Consider the following 15,728-nt stretch of genomic DNA (forward strand, 5'->3'; position numbering starts at 1 on the left):
CTGTAGCATTTAAATGCCATTTGATATTCGCCCACAGAACTTCTTTTGAAATTGGAGTCAATTCTCAAACCCCACACTGCTTTATCAACTAAGTTTATGTAATTTCTAAATCCTTCGCTGTCATTTCAAGTCTTCACAGCATCTCCACCAGGAGTAGATTCCATCTCAAGAAACCACTTTCTTTGCTCATCCATAAGGAGCAACTCCTCATCCATTAAAATCTTATCATGACAGTAATAGCAATTCAGTCACATCTTCAGGCTCCACTTCTAATTCTAGTTCCCTTGCTATTTCCACCACATCTGCACTCACTTCCTCCACTGTAGTCTTGAACCCCTCAAAGTCATCCATTAGGGTTGAAATCAGCTTCTTCCAAACTCCTGTTAATGTTGATATTTTGACTCTTCCCATAAATCATGAGTGTTCTTAATGGCACCAGACGTGGTGAATCCTTTCCAGAAGATTTTCAATTAACTTTGCCCAGATCCATCAAAGGAATCACTATATATGGCACTAGAGCCTGATGAAAGGTATTTCTTAAACAGTAAGACTTGAAAGTTGAAATGACTTCTCGACCCATGGGCTGCAGAGTGGATGTTTTGTTAGCAGGCTTGAAAATAACATTAATGTCATTGTACCTCTCTATCAGAACTCTTTGGTGACCAGGTGCCTTGTCAACGAGCAGTGGTATTTTGAAAGGAATCTTTTTTTTCTGAGCAGTAGGCCTCAACAGTGGGCTTAAAATACTCAGCAAACCATGTTGTAAACAGATGTGCCGTCATCCAGGCTTTGTTCCATTTACAGAGCACAGAGTAGATTTAGCATAATTCTTAAATGCCCTAGGATTTTTGGAATGGTATATGAATGAACACTGACTGGTTCCAACTTAAAGTCACCAGCTGCCTTAGCCCCTAATGAGAGTCAACCTATCGTTTGAAGTTTGAAGCCAGGAACTGACTTCTCCTCTCTAGCTATGAAAGTCCTAGAAGACATCTTCTTCCAATATATGGCTGTTTTGTCTACATTGAAAATCTGTTGTCTCATGTAGCCGCCTCCGTTAATGATCTCAGCTGGCTCTTCTGGATAACTTGCTGCAGCCTCTATATCAGCACTTGCTGCTTCACCTTGCAACTTTATGTCATGGAGATGGCCTCTTTCCTTGAACCTCATGAAGCAACCTCTGCTAGCTTCCAACTTTTCTACTGTAGTTTCCTCACCTGTCTCAGCCTTCACAGAATTAAAGAGAGTTAGGACCTTGCTGTGGATTAGGCTTTGGCTTAAGGAAATGTGGCTGGCTTGATCTTCTATCCAGACCACTGAAGCTTTCTCCATACCAATGATAAGGCTGTTTCGCCTTGTTATCATATGTGTGCTCATTGGAGTAGCAAGTGAACTTTTCATTTCCTTCAGGAACTTTTCCTTTGCATTTACAACTTGGCTATCTGGCGTGAGAAGCATAGCTTCGGCCTGTCTCGGCTTTTGGCCTGCCCTTCTCACTCATTTCTAGCCTTTGAGTTAAAGTGAGAGATGTGTAACGTTTCCTTTTGTTTGAATACACAGAAGGCATTGTAGGGTTATTAACTGGCCTAATTTCAATATTGTGTCTCGGGGAATAGGGAGGTGTGAGGAGGGAGACAGATGGAGGAACGGCGAGTCCGTGGAGCAGTCAGAACACACATATTTCGGGGCACCTGGGTGGCTCAGTCGGTTAAGCCGCCGACTTCAGCTCAGGTCATGATCTCACGGTCCGTGAGTTCAAGCCCCGCGTCGGGCTCTGTGCTGACAGCTCAGAGCCTGGAGCCTGTTTCGGATTCTGTGTCTCCCTCTCTCTGACCCTCCCCCGTTCATGCTCTGTCTCTCTCTGTCTCAAAAATAAATAAACGTTAACACACAAAAAAAAAAAAATTAAAAAAAGAACACACATATTTCTTGGTTTAAGTTCACCATCTCATATGGGTGCAGCTTATGGTGCCCCCAAACACAACAGTAACATCACAGATCACCACAACAAATATAATAATGAAAAAGTTTGAAATACTGCGATCATTACCAACTAGTGACAGAGACACAAAGTGAGCAGATGCTGTTGGGAAAATGGTGCCAACAGATTTGTGTGACACAGGGTTGCCACAAACCTTCAATTTGTAAAAAAAAAAAAAAACAAAAACAAAAACAAAAGACAACAAAAAAAAACAAAAAAGAAAAACCACATTATCTGTGAAGCGCAGTAAAATGAGGTACGCCTGTACCTCAAATACCATATATTTGAAAGTTGCTACGAGAGTCGATCTTAAAAGTTCTCATTACAAGAAAAAAAAGTCCTGTAGGTATGGTGATGGCTGTTAACTAGACTTACTGTGGTGATCATCTGCAATATATAAAAATATTATATAGCAGTACTCCGTAGTATCAAAGATTTATTATTTGGTTAAGAAATCTGTATTAGATGCCTTAAGAAGTTACATGACCTTCAAAAAGTAAGCAGTGCAACAACCTAAATTTCTTCTGGGAAGGGATTTTAGCTAGACAGTTAATTAAGAAAACAAAATGCAAAAATGTTAGGATTTCCACAAAGAAATATATTTATTTTTTTTTTAGAATTTGGCTCAGAACAGTAACATACAAATATTTACACTAAAATAAATATGTGATTTAACTGTCAGTAATAATTATGTTGGAATATATTAATTATCCTTTCTGTGAATTCAATAAAAACTAAGATTTGGTTTTAGATTTAGAACCATCCTTCCAAATATTTGGTATGAAGCCTGGTAGCAATGCAACCGTCTGGTGTCCAGAGCAGTTACAGATGTCACCCAGGAACAACTGGTGTCCCTTCACAGGACACCACCTCACCCCAGACGCTGACGCCAAGCAGAACTAGCTTCCTTCCTAGGAATCACGGTGGAATTTTTCAACAATAACCAGGACCTGGAGATTATTTCAGGGCCGGTGGAGTTCCTGGAATCAGCCAACCTATCTATTCACATTAACCCACCAGGAAGGAAGTAGTTCAAATGCAATATTGATTCTTTCACACTTTATTTTGTATGCTAACACTGAAACAATAGAAACTTTCTGGTTGTCCTAAAATAAGAATCTGAAAAACATGCATATGCTTTCTTAGATCATCTGAAAGTACCCATAAAAACCTGTCACTAGACAAAATACTGTATTGGCAAAATGTCCACAGCAGAGAAGAATATTTGATTAAATTTATCACTGAGGGACAGCATCAAAGACAAATTGAGTCATCTGCTAATGAGACAGTCTTATTAAAGCTGTTGTTAGTCTGAACTAAATTAGGATATAGGTACCTTCTGCAAGGTTTTTATTTGAGGGGTTGTGTGGCTTAGCAGAAAAGCACAGATGGACCTGGGAGCAAATCCTGTTTCTGAGAGTCACTAGCCACACAGCTTTAGGTGCCATCACTTAAACGCGCCAAGACTTAATTTGCGGTTGTATAAAATGGAAATTAAAACACCTACCTCCCAGGTTGTGAGAATTTAGAATAACGTATATGGAGCACCTAGTTCAGAACCTGGCACACAGTAGGCACTTAATAAATGGTGGGTATTCGTATTTCTTCCAGGTTGAAATTGATAGCAAGAACCCTAGCCTTTGTATCTAGACACCAATGAAAGCACAAAATCATATTTCGCCAGAATCCAGATTCACAGATACGGGCTCCACAAACGCTGCCTTAGGAGATACTCCAGGGTCATACTCAACATTAGCATGAAAAGTTATTGAAGGGAGAGGTGTTTGTCCATAGCGAAGATCTTTTGGGGATGGTTAATCTCCTTTCAGAGGCTGTTAAGTCCTAGTGGCTTCTCAGCTGTCCTTAAGAAGATAAGGACAAGGTCACTTAAAGCCACTGTAATTCAGATCCCTAAAGTTGCTCAAGACTCTCCAAGAGTAGTAGCAAATAACATCTTTAAGCAAATGACATTTGGAGGTGACAGGTATGTCCAATGTCTTGATTGTGGTGATGGTTTCACAGGTATATACATATGTCAAAGCTTACCAAATTGTACACTTTTAAAAATATCTCAGTAAAGCTGTTTTTAAAAAAGTTTACTTTAGCCATTCACGGTGAGATTTCCTTCTGTTTCCTGACTGGATCCCTTTCTGCAATCTGAGTTTAAGGTCAGAGTAGGAAGGATTAATAATCCAAACTCCAGTTATCAAGGTCCCATCTCAAGCAAGGCCTGCAGGTCTAAGTGGTACGTCTGGTGAGCAGAGTCCTAAGGCTTCCTTGTCTACTATCACAGCTCCTTTGGCACAGAAAATTGTGACTGGTACTTACAGGGTTTGAGCTAAAATGACCCCAGAAAGAGCAGCATCTACCAAAACGGGTTGGGAAAAGTGACTTTGGAAGAGGAGACTAAAAGCAAAAACTTAACTGCTGAAGTCACCTGCTAAATACCAAATTTGCTTTGTAAGAAACGCTCATCTAAAAGACAACCTGATTCCACGAAGAAGTTCTAAGTCTTGGTCCATGTCCCCTCCCGGGAGGCCTAGCAGATCCTGCGAGTTGTGTAGTCCAAAACCATGCTGGCGGCACCGAGCAGGGCGGGATCCACCAAATCCGAAACTACCACGTCCACATCCTGAACCGAGGACAAGGCTTGCTGGCGGATGACATCTTTGACGATGTGGATGTAGTGACTGGCTAGGACTCCAGAGAGGATCACAAGGGAAGGATTTATGGTGTGGAGGATGTTCACAACCCCAAGACCCAAAGCCGTTCCAGCTACAAGAAAACAAAAATGAAAATAAGTCTCAAGGAGAGAGCCAAATCAAAAACACCAGAGGACAGTGGAAAGAGTCAGCAGCCCAGAATACTCACTACATTCATACTACGTAAGAGAAAGTGGTACTTTTAAAGCTGTTTGTGACTTATTCTTTTTTTTAGGTTTATTAATTATTTTTTAATGTTTATTTTTGAGATGGGAGGCAGAGAGAGAGGGGTACAAAGAATCCAAAGCAGGCTTGTGCTGACAGCAGAGAGCCTGATGTGGGGCTCAAACTCATGAACCATGAGATCATGACTTAAGGTGAAGTTGGCCATTTAACTGACTGAGCCACCCGCTCCTATTGATTTTGAGAGGGGAAGCGTACGCTTGAGTGGAGGAGGGGCAGAGAGAGAGAGAGAGAGAGAGAGAGAGAGAGAGAGAGAGAGAGAGAATATCCAAAGCAGACTCCTCACTGCCAATGCAGGCTCAAACTCACAAACTGTGAGATCATGACCTGAGCCAAATCAAGAGTCGGATGCTTAACCAACTGAGCCACCCAGGCGCCCTCATGATTTATTCTTAATATGAGAAAATGTCGTTATGCTTCGAAATTTAAAAAAAGCTAGATATGGTAATACTACACCATATGCTCTCAACTATGTTTAAAAAAAAAAAAACTGGAAAAGACTGGAAGGGAATGCTAATAGTTGACTATCTCTGAAAAGTAAAACTTGAAGGGATACTTTTTCAATTTTTTTTAATGTTTATTTTTGAATGAGAGAGAAAGAGCGCATGTGAGAGAGTGGGGGTGGGGCAGAGAGAGAGGGAGACACAGAATCTGACACAGGCTCCAGGCTCTGAGCTGTCAGCACAGAGCCGGACGTGGGGCTTGAACTCACAAACAGTGAGATCGTGACCTGAGCTGAAGTCGGACGCTCAACCGACTGAGCCACCCAGGCTCCCCAAAGGGATACTTTTTCCTACTCTCCTGTATTTCTCTAGATCTCCTATAAAATGAACAAGTAGTTTATTCATGGTTTTAAAACAAAACAAAAAACCTGTTTAATAAAGCAATGCTGCCAAATACCTTGAATGCCATTTCCTTTTTTTCACTCTCAGAAAGCAGGGAAAAACGGCCCTGAACACACATTCCAGAGCATTGGTCCCGAGGGGGGCTGGGTACGTGTCGGAGCCCTGGGCGGTCTGAGGGGCCCTCTAGGGCACAGCTGCCCAGAGCCACATGCTCACCTGTTCTCAAGATGCTCTGGGCCTTCACGTTGCCAAGTTTTGCGGCTTGGATGAGATGGACTGCACTCACGGCCTCGTCTTTTGGCACTGACATCCCTTCCACCAAGAGCAGGTCTTCTGTTAGAGAAGAGGCAAGAGGCAGCAGTCATCACTGGGCTGTGGCAGTCCTGCAGCAGGTTTCTTTTCACATTTGCAAAGCTTTTTATCACGCACAAATGTCCACATACATTTTCCAGAGGCCGCTGTCCTCTTGCCGTCTTGGTTAGCGATCATCCAGAACTTCCCCACCTGGAAAATCCTCAACTCCAACCACAGCCTCCTATCCGGCTCTCTAGTTTCTTTACTTCTCACCTCCACGTGAAACTGAATCCTTAACGTGTTTTTTTCCCCCAAATTATCAGACTCCTCTGTATTTATCTCCTTCCTTTATCCACCCCAGATGCAGGTCACATTACTGCGAGTGCCCCACGTTCCACGGCAGGGCCTGAAGAACTGACGCTGACAGGGGTTCTCAGTTGCTGGCGCTCGGCCACTACCAGCTGCACAACCCTGTCCACGTCACGCCACCTGCAGACCCTTCTTTTCTCTATAAAACGGGTAACACCATGTACCCTGGCAGGATTATGTGAGGAACTGAATGAGGTAACAGATATCAAGTACTTAGTTAAGTGCTGGCCAGAGTCAATGCTCACTAAACATGTCTATTATCTATAGTCCTGGTCTTTTCTGCCCCTCACCCTGCCCGTCATCAACCCAGGTCAATCTGCCTCCTCGTCTGCTGTCATACTTGTGTGCTGATGAGAGAAAATCCCAGCCATGCAGGCTGCCGCCTAGACCCCATCCAAGGATCTTCTCACAGCTGCCCCTGCCAGCGCTCTCCCGTTCCCCCCCCGTGGCTCTTTTCAGTTTCCACCACCTCACACCTTATACCCCACCTCCTACCATAGGATTTCCGTCCTGCTGGCCTCTCTGCTAAAGGACACCAACAGGCAGCAGTCCCCTCACTTTTCTGCCCCCACCTATAAACACGACTGTGTTTGCACACCTTCACTCATCCTTCCCCTCTCTTGGGCCCTCTGTCGAGGCCTTGCAGCTCATCTCCTACCCCTTGCCAGGAGCTTTATAGTAGGGACTCAACTGCCCTTTCCCTCCCATATTCTCAACCCTTGCTTCCATTCCTACTGTCTGCTTTCCACTGGCAGGTGCTCACAATTTCCATGTCCTCAAAGCACTTCTTCCCTCTCAGCGTAGTCAAGTTTCTGCTCCTGTGATTTGAATGTGCTCTTTCCTAAGACAGGCATTTGCCCTGATGGGGACCAAAACTGGTTCTTGGAGGGGAGGGGGGGGGAGTTTATAAGCTTATTCTTCTTATACAAATAGTACATAAATACAAACAGATCAACAGATATATGGTATTAAAGTATCATGGGGGGGGGGGGAGGACTAAGAAAAGTCTGAACAGGCTCCTAAGGGGGGCTGAATGTAAAAAATGAGGTTGAAAAATAGTTTTCAGGGCTTCAAATAGCGTCCTCATGGCCAAAATCAATACCTTTTTCTGATTTTCTCTCTCAAAAGCAGCACTTGACATTCCCAACTATTCCCTCCCTGAAGCACTCTCCCTTTTGGCTTCTGTGACTTTACCCATTCCTGATTTTCCTTTCTGCCCATTAAACACTGTTTTTGCAAGGTTCCACCTCTAACTCTTGCCTCACTCCAATCTCATTCAATTCAAAGGTTTAACTGCCACCTCAGCACTGATGATTCCCAAATCCCCACCTCTAGTCCTCTCTTCCGAGCACCAGACTCCTGTAGCCAGGCTCTGCCTACACATCTCCACCCTATGTCCCATAAGCACCCAACCATCATCTTCTGCCACAACTTGCTCCTCCTTTCATATTCTCAACCCCCAGCTGTCCGACTAGAAAACGGGAAGTCACTCTAGAATTGTACTATTTAAAGCCACTCCATTTGGAGGGATTAAGGCAAGATGGCAGAGGAGTAAGGTGACTCCAAGCTTGCCTCCTCCCCCAAACTGCTAGATAAGTATCAAATCATTCTGAACACCTAAGAAATTGACTGGAAGTCTTAGAAGACAAAACTGCCTGTCTACGAACAGAAAAAACAACCCATGCAAGGTAGGAACTGTGGAAGGTTGAGTCGTTGGAAGAAAAGAATGGCTGACACTGTGAAGGGGAGGGATCCCTGATCAGGGGGAGGGGAGATAAGAATGAAGAAAAAAAATAAAAGAGTGAAAATACATGCAGGGGACTACACAAAAAAAACTGTTCCCCAAAACCAATGATGGGGAAAAAGGAGAAGGTGGAGTGCAGAGTCTGAAGTTTTGGAGGTCAGTTCCCTCGAGGAAGCAGGGCAGAGCCCCGGAGCGGGCAGTGTGGTCTGAGGATCCCCTGGAGTGCATTTGGTAGAGGCGACATGGCCTCTCAAGCAGGCAAAAGCCCTGGTGGGTACCACTGAGCTGCCCCATTCACCAGTACAGAAACAAAGATGCTGGCTGCGTGTTGCAATTTACCATAAACTCTAAGCCACTGCTGCTGCACAGTCGCGCAACTGTTGCTTAGGACAAGGTGGCACCAGCCACAGTGCAGCAAAATGCTGTCCCACAGGATTCAATGCAGGTCCCAAGACGCAGGGGTCTCTGAAGTGTGGGGTTTTGAAACACAGCTGTGTCTGAGATAAAACCCAGGAGGGTGGCACCATATGGCAGGTGGACAGCGCAGACACAGGGTGAATGAAGGTGGGGAGCTGACAGAATCTGGGGACACAGGAGGATGACTGATTGCACATCTGTGGGGCACAAACTTCCCTCTCGGGAGACTACAGAGTGGGGTGAAGCCATTTCACCCCTAGCCCATCAGCACTGATCAACCTCAGTGAGCTAAACAGCACCACCAAGTAGAGAATGGAGCCACCAAGTGGAGAACAGAGCCAATACACCAAGCCCGCCCCCTTGCACCCTCCAGGCACATCTCTGGTAGAGCAAGTTAGCCTGAGAATCAAAGTAGTAGGCCCCTCCACCAGAAGACCAACACAAACCGCTTCCATGCACTAGGTCTACAGATCATAGAATGCTGCAAAGCTTCAGCTCTAGGGGAAACAGGATCTAGCTTCCCTTGGGTTTTGTTTCTTTGCTTCGTTTCTATATTTGTTTTTGTGTTTGTTTTTTTTCCTGGGATACAGAAAGCAAATTTTTTATTTTTTATTGTATTTTATTTTTTTTAATTAAAAAAAATTTTTTTTTTTTACCTTTTCTTCATCTTTTTTCTTCTATAAAGCTTAAAGCTATACATCAAGGATCTAGCTTCCTTTATTATTTTTTAAATTCCATTTTATTATTATTTTTTCCCCTCCAAAATGACAAGATGGATGAATTCACCCCAAAAGAAAGAACAGGAAGAAATGACAGCCAGGGAATTAATCAATACAGATATAAGTAATATGTCTGAACTAGAATTTAAAACAACAATTTTAAGGATTCTAGCTGGGCTTGACAAATGCTTAGAAGACTGTAGAGAATCCCTTACTGCAGAGATAAAAGCTAAAACCCAGTCAGGCTTAAATTAAAAATGCTATAACCAAACTGCAAACCTGAATGGATGTCACAACAGTGAGAATGGATGAATCTGAGAAACGAATCAGTGATACAGAAGTTAAAATTATCGAAAATAATGAAGCTGAAAAGAAGAGGGAAGCAAAGATAATGGATCATGAAGGTAGACTTAGGAAACTCAGCAACTTATTAAAACGGAATAACATTCTTATCATAGGAGTCCCAGAAAATGAAGAGAGAGAAAGGAGCAGAATGTTTAGGTGAGCAAATTATAGCTGAAAACTTCCCTAATCTGGGGAAGCATGCAGACATCAAAATCCAAGAAGCACAGAGAAGTCTCATTACATTCAACAAAAGCTGGTCATCACCAAGGCATATCATAGTCAAATTCACCAAATACACAGACAAGGAAAGAGTCCTGAAAGCAGCAAGGGGAAAAAGTCCTTAACCTACAAAGGAAGACAGATCAGGTTCGCAGCAAATCTGCCCAGAGAAACTTGCCAAGCCAGAAGGGAATAGCAGGATATATTCAACATGCTGAATGGGAAAAATATGTAGCCAAGAATACCTTATCCATCAAAGCTGTCATTCAGAATAGAAGGAGAGATAAAGAGTTTCCCCCAAAACTGAATGAATTTGTGACCACTAAGCCATTCCTTCAAGAAATATTAAGAGGGACTCTGGGGGAAAAAAAAAAAAAAAAAAAAGACCAAAAGCAATGAAGACTGGAAGGGAACAGAGAACATCATCAGAAACACCAACTTTACAGGTAACATAATGGCAGTAAACTCCTATCTTTCTTTCAATAATCACCCTGACTGTAAATGGACTAAATGCTCCAATCAAAAGATACAGGGTATCAGAATGGATACAAAAAACAAAAACAAGATCCATCTATAACCTGTCTATAGGAGACTCATTTTAGACCTAAAGACATCAGCAGATTCAAAGTGAGGTGATGGAGACCATCTATCATGATAATGGATACTAAAAGAAAGCTGGAATAGCCATACTTCTATCAGACAAACTAGATTTTAAACCAAAGACCGTAAAAAGAAATGAAGGGCATTATATCATAATTAAGGAGTCTACCCATCAAGTTCTAATTGTAAATATTTATGCCAACCTGGGACACCCAAATCAATTACTAACAGACATAAAGAAACTCACTGATGAAATACAATACTAGTAGGGAGTTTTAACACCCCACTTATACCAATTTACAGATTAAGCAGAAAATCAACAAGGAAACAATGGCTTTGAATGACACACTGAACCAGATGGACTTAACACATATATTCAGAACATTTGATCCTAAAGCAGCAGAATACACATTCTTTTAGAGTACACACGGAATATTCTCCAGAATAGATCATATACTGGGTCACAAATCAGCCCTTAAAAGACTGAGATCAACCATGCATATTTTGAGACCACAACGCTATGAAACTTGAAGTCAACCACAAGAAAAAATTTGAAAAGACCACAAATACATGGAGGTTAAATAACATCACACTAAAGAATGAATGGGTTAATGAGGAAATTAAAGAAGAAATAAAAAAGTACATGGAAGCAAATAAAAATGAATACACGGCAGTCCAAAACCTTTGAGATGCAGCAAAGGCAGTCTTAAGAGGGAAGTATCTTGCAATACAGGCCTACCTCAAGAATCAAGAAAGGTCTCAAATACACAACCTAACGTTACACATAAGGGAGCTAGAAATGGGAAAATAAAGCCTAAAGCCAGCAGAACAAGGTAAATAATAAAGACAGAGCAGAAATAAATGATATAGAAACAAACAACGACAACAAAAAAGAAAAGAGCAACAAAACTAAGAGCTGGTTCTTTGAAAGAATAAAATTGATAACCTCCTAACCAGACTTGTCAAAAAGAAAAAAGAAAGGACCCAAATAAATAAAATCACAAATGAAAGGGGAGAGATCACTACCAACACCTCAGAAATACAATTATAAGAGAATATTATGAAAAATTATATGCCAACAAACTGGGCAATCATAAAGATGGACAAATTCCTAGAAACACGCAAACTACCAAAACTGAAACAGGAAGAAATAGAAAATTTAAACAGACTCATAATTAGCAAAGAAATTGAAACTGTAATCAAAAAACTCCCAACAAACAAAAGTCCAGGGCCAGATGGCTTCCCAGGGGAATTCTACCATACCTTGAAAGAAGAGTTAATACCAGGGTGCCTGGGTGGCTCAGTAGGTTAAGCGTCTGACTCTTGATTTTGGCTCAGGTCATGATCTCACGGTTTGTGGGATTGAGCCCTCTGTCAGGCTCCATGCTATCATCATGGATTGGGATTCTCTCTTCCCCTCTCTCTGCTCCTCCCCAGCTTGTGCATGCACGTTGTCTCAGAAATAAATAAACAAACTTAAAAAAAAAAAAAAAAGTAGTAATACCTATTCTTCTCAAACTATTCCAAAAATCAGAAATGGAAGGAAAACTTCCAAACTAATTCTACAAGGCCAGCATTACCTTGATTCCAAAACCAGACAATGACCCCAATAAAAAGAATTACAGGCCAATATCCCTAATGAACATGGATGCAAAAATTCTCAACAAAATACTAGCAAATTGAATCCAACACTACATTAAAAGAATTATTTACCACAATCAAATGGGATTTTTTATTCCTGGGCTGCAGAGCTGGTTCAATATGTGCAAATCAATCAACGTGATACACCACATTGATAAAAGAAAGGATAAGAACCATATGATCCTCTCAATAGATGACAAAATACAGCATTCACTCTTGATAAAAACCCTCAACAAAGTAGGCATTGATGGAACATACCTCAACATCATAAAAGCTACATATGAAAGACCCACAGCTAATTAACCATTCTCAATGGGGAAAAACTGAGAGCCTTTCTCCTTGAGGAACAAGACAAGGATGTCCACTCTCACCATTACTATTTAACATAGTACCGGAAGTCTTAACCTCAGCAATCAGACAACAAAAAGGAATAAAACGCATCCAAATCAGCAAGGAAGAAGTCCACCTTTCACTATCTGCAGACGACATGATACTCTATGTAGAAAACCCAAAAGACTCCAGCAAAAAATTGCTAGAACTAACACATGAACTGAGCAAAGTTGCAGGATATAAAATCAACATACAGAAATTGGTTGTATTTCTATACACCAAAAATGAAGCAGCAGAAAAAGAAATCAAAGAATCGATCCCATTTGCAATTGCACCAAAACCCATAAGATACCTAGGAATAAACCTAACCAAAGAGGTAAAAGATCTGTACTCTTGAAAACTACAGAACACTTATGAAAGAAATTGAAGAGGACACAAAGAAATGGAAAAGCATTCCTTGCTCATGGATTGGAAGAAAAAACATTGTTAAAATGTCTATATTACCCAAAGCAATCTACACATTTAACACAATCTCCATCAAAATACCACCAGGATTTTTCACAGAGCTAGAACAAATAATCCTAAAATTTCTACGGAATCATCCCTAATAGCCAAATCAATCCTGAAAAAAACAAAACTGGAGGCATCACGATTCTGGATTTCAAGCTATATTACAAAGCTGTAGTCATCCAGACAGTATGGTACTGGCATGAAAACAGAATAGAAAACCCAGAAATGGACCCACAACTATAGGGTCAACTAATCTTCAACAAAGCAGAAAAGAATATCCAATGGAAAAAAGACACTAAATTCTACTCCTAAAACCAGTATTATACTGTATGTTAACTAGAATTTAAATAAAATTTTGAAAAATAAAGCCACTCCATTCAACTACTATTTTTCTCACAGAAAACAGAAAGTTACAGTGTAGTGAAGAGTCTAAAATTCAGATCTGACCATGCTTTTCCCCTAAAAGTTCTCAATGGCTTCATTAGCTGCTGGTCCTGGCCTCCCTCTTGCTACACTCTACCCTACCTTGCCCTTTATGTACCCACACCACTGTTTCTGTTTCCCAGGCTTGGAAGCAACCCTGGCTCATCCCAACTTGCCCTGCTAATTCTACTTACCCTCTCTCAACCTCCAGGCAGCACCCTTACACTCCCTTCCCCATATGAAGAGGGCAGGGAGAGAACGCTGGTGTCCTTCTATACGTCTACATTCCTTGGCCATCATTCGCAGTGCACTTGACACTATATTATAATGATATTAAATGACTCCTTTTTCTTAGGCTAGAAACCATCCTTTTATTAACATGTCCAGAAATAGCTTTAACTCAAATAGACTTCTCAGACTTCACAACTGTAGTATGTTAATCCATTTACTTCTTCATTAAAATGTGTATTAAGTTGGGGGATGGGGGGCGCCTGGGTGGCTCAGTTGGTTGAGCACCTGACTTCGGCTCAGGTCATGGTCTTGGAGTTTGTGGGTTCGAGCCCCGTGCTAGGCTCTGTGCTAACAAACAGCTCAGAGCCTGGAGCCTTCTTCAGATCCTGTATCTCTCTCTGTCTCTGTTTCTCTCTCTCCCTCTCCCCCCCCCCCCCCCCCCACCACCCCGGCTCATGCTCTGCCTCTCTCAAAAATAAATACATGTTAAAAAAAATTTTTTTTAATGTGTATTAAGGGGGCACCTGGGCGGCTCAGTCGGTCAAACGTCCAACTTTGGCTCAGGTCACGATCTCATGGTTCACAAGTTTGAGCCCCACATCAGGCTCTGTGCTGAAAGCTCAGACCCTGGAGCCTGCTTCAGATCCTGTGTCTCTCTCTTTGCCCCTTCCCTGCTCACACTCTGTTTCTTTCCCAAAAATAAACAAACATTAAAAAAAGAAAGTTTTAAAAATGTGTATTAAGCACCCACCCTGTGCTAGAGGCCGAGGAAACAAAAATTAAAAAAATCCTCCCTGCTCTCCTGGAACTCAAGACCCTTGTCCACCCCCAGCATTGGAGAGGAAAGTGTTAATATGGGTCAAGACTAAGGGTACCTGGGAGTTTTAGTATGAGGAACCCCACCTTTCCTCCAGGAAGTGAGAAGGGTAGAAGTTCTGGCTTCAGTGTTCAGCTCTTTTTGGAATATGTACTTTGAAATACTTGTCTACAGTTTAGCTATTTAATCCCTCAGGAGAAAGAAACCAACCATCATGTAGCTTTTTTGCTTCCCTCTGCAAGGCCATTCCAGAGGCATATGCTTCAATACACCCATGACTTCCACAGGAACAATCAGGCCCATCCAGAGACACAACAAGGTGGCCAAGTTCTGCAGCACAGAAGGAGCTTCCATGGATCAATTCGTGCTGATGGATGATACCCCCGCCAATTCCTACAGTGAGAGACAATAATCAGTGAGGTGGCTCTTCCCCTGAAACAGAAAGCTGAAATATGGCAATGCCTCATGTGTTTAGCAAAGCTCTGGAATGTGAGATTCTTTATGATGCCCCTTTTCCTAAATAGCGGAAACTTACTATTAACACTTCACCTGGAAGCATTTTGGAGGAAAATCTATCTAGCAGATCCTCTGATGCTCTGTGTCGCACCTACGTGGCTCACTGTGATTTCAAGCACAGCTGTGGGGAACAGATCCATGCAGGCTCAGACTCACCGTGTGATGACAGTATACCACCTCAAGCTCACAATGCCTGTTCTCACCAAGGCCATCTCCAACACTAACGTTAGAGCCTAACTGTCCACGTGAGCACAGGGCATCCTCAACCAAGCAAGGTAAGAGCCAACAGATTTCAATGGACAATTCTGGATGATATTCCACAGGTTTCTTGGGAGGTTCTGGTAGATTTCAGCCCCCAATGCCCTCAAGGCAACTTGGATAACGGTTTTCCATCTACTCTGTTCTACTCTTCTCACTCCTTTACTCCTGTTTCTCAGGATCACCTCCAACATAAAATTCTCACACCTAAGTCCTCGTCTTGGGCTCTGCTGTGGGAGAAACCCAAGATAAGACCATCTTTCCCAAATGTATCGCACACCACCTTTCACACACCACTTTCTTCCTTAAACAGAGAATATTAAGATTTTGCCTCTTAATGCCACCATGTCCAAAAATCTATGATTCAATGATTATGAATGTCAATGACTCTTGTTACCAAGTTTAGGAGTTATTAAGGAGGAAAGCCTGAGAAGACTATTTTTAGAGCTCTCTTGCCATCAGTTACTTCCTGTGGCACCTACTCTTCAACTCCACCCTTCTAATTTGCAAATTACCTGCTCTGA

General features: G+C 42.1%; 1 protein-coding gene across 10 annotated transcripts in view; it reads right to left on the reverse strand.

Moving 5' to 3' along the window:
• Positions 1 to 2,558: 2,558 nt before the first annotated feature.
• Positions 2,559 to 15,728, reverse strand: part of GNE (glucosamine (UDP-N-acetyl)-2-epimerase/N-acetylmannosamine kinase) — a 70,430-nt gene continuing 57,260 nt past the window's right edge. For all 10 annotated transcript variants that reach the window (XM_078436684.2, XM_078436682.2, XM_078436686.2 and 7 more), the window contains 3 exons: positions 14,641 to 14,823; positions 5,988 to 6,104; positions 2,559 to 4,756 (listed from right to left, as the gene is read on the reverse strand). In XM_078436684.2, coding sequence (XP_078292810.1) covers positions 4,521 to 4,756; positions 5,988 to 6,104; positions 14,641 to 14,823 — 536 coding nt within the window. In that variant the 3' untranslated portion in view covers positions 2,559 to 4,520. The remainder of the gene's footprint in view (positions 4,757 to 5,987; positions 6,105 to 14,640; positions 14,824 to 15,728) is intronic.

Source organism: Panthera onca, chromosome D4 (assembly GCF_046562875.1).
Source record: "Panthera onca isolate mPanOnc1 chromosome D4, mPanOnc1 haplotype 2, whole genome shotgun sequence".
In the NCBI taxonomy this organism is placed as follows: domain Eukaryota; kingdom Metazoa; phylum Chordata; class Mammalia; order Carnivora; family Felidae; genus Panthera; species Panthera onca.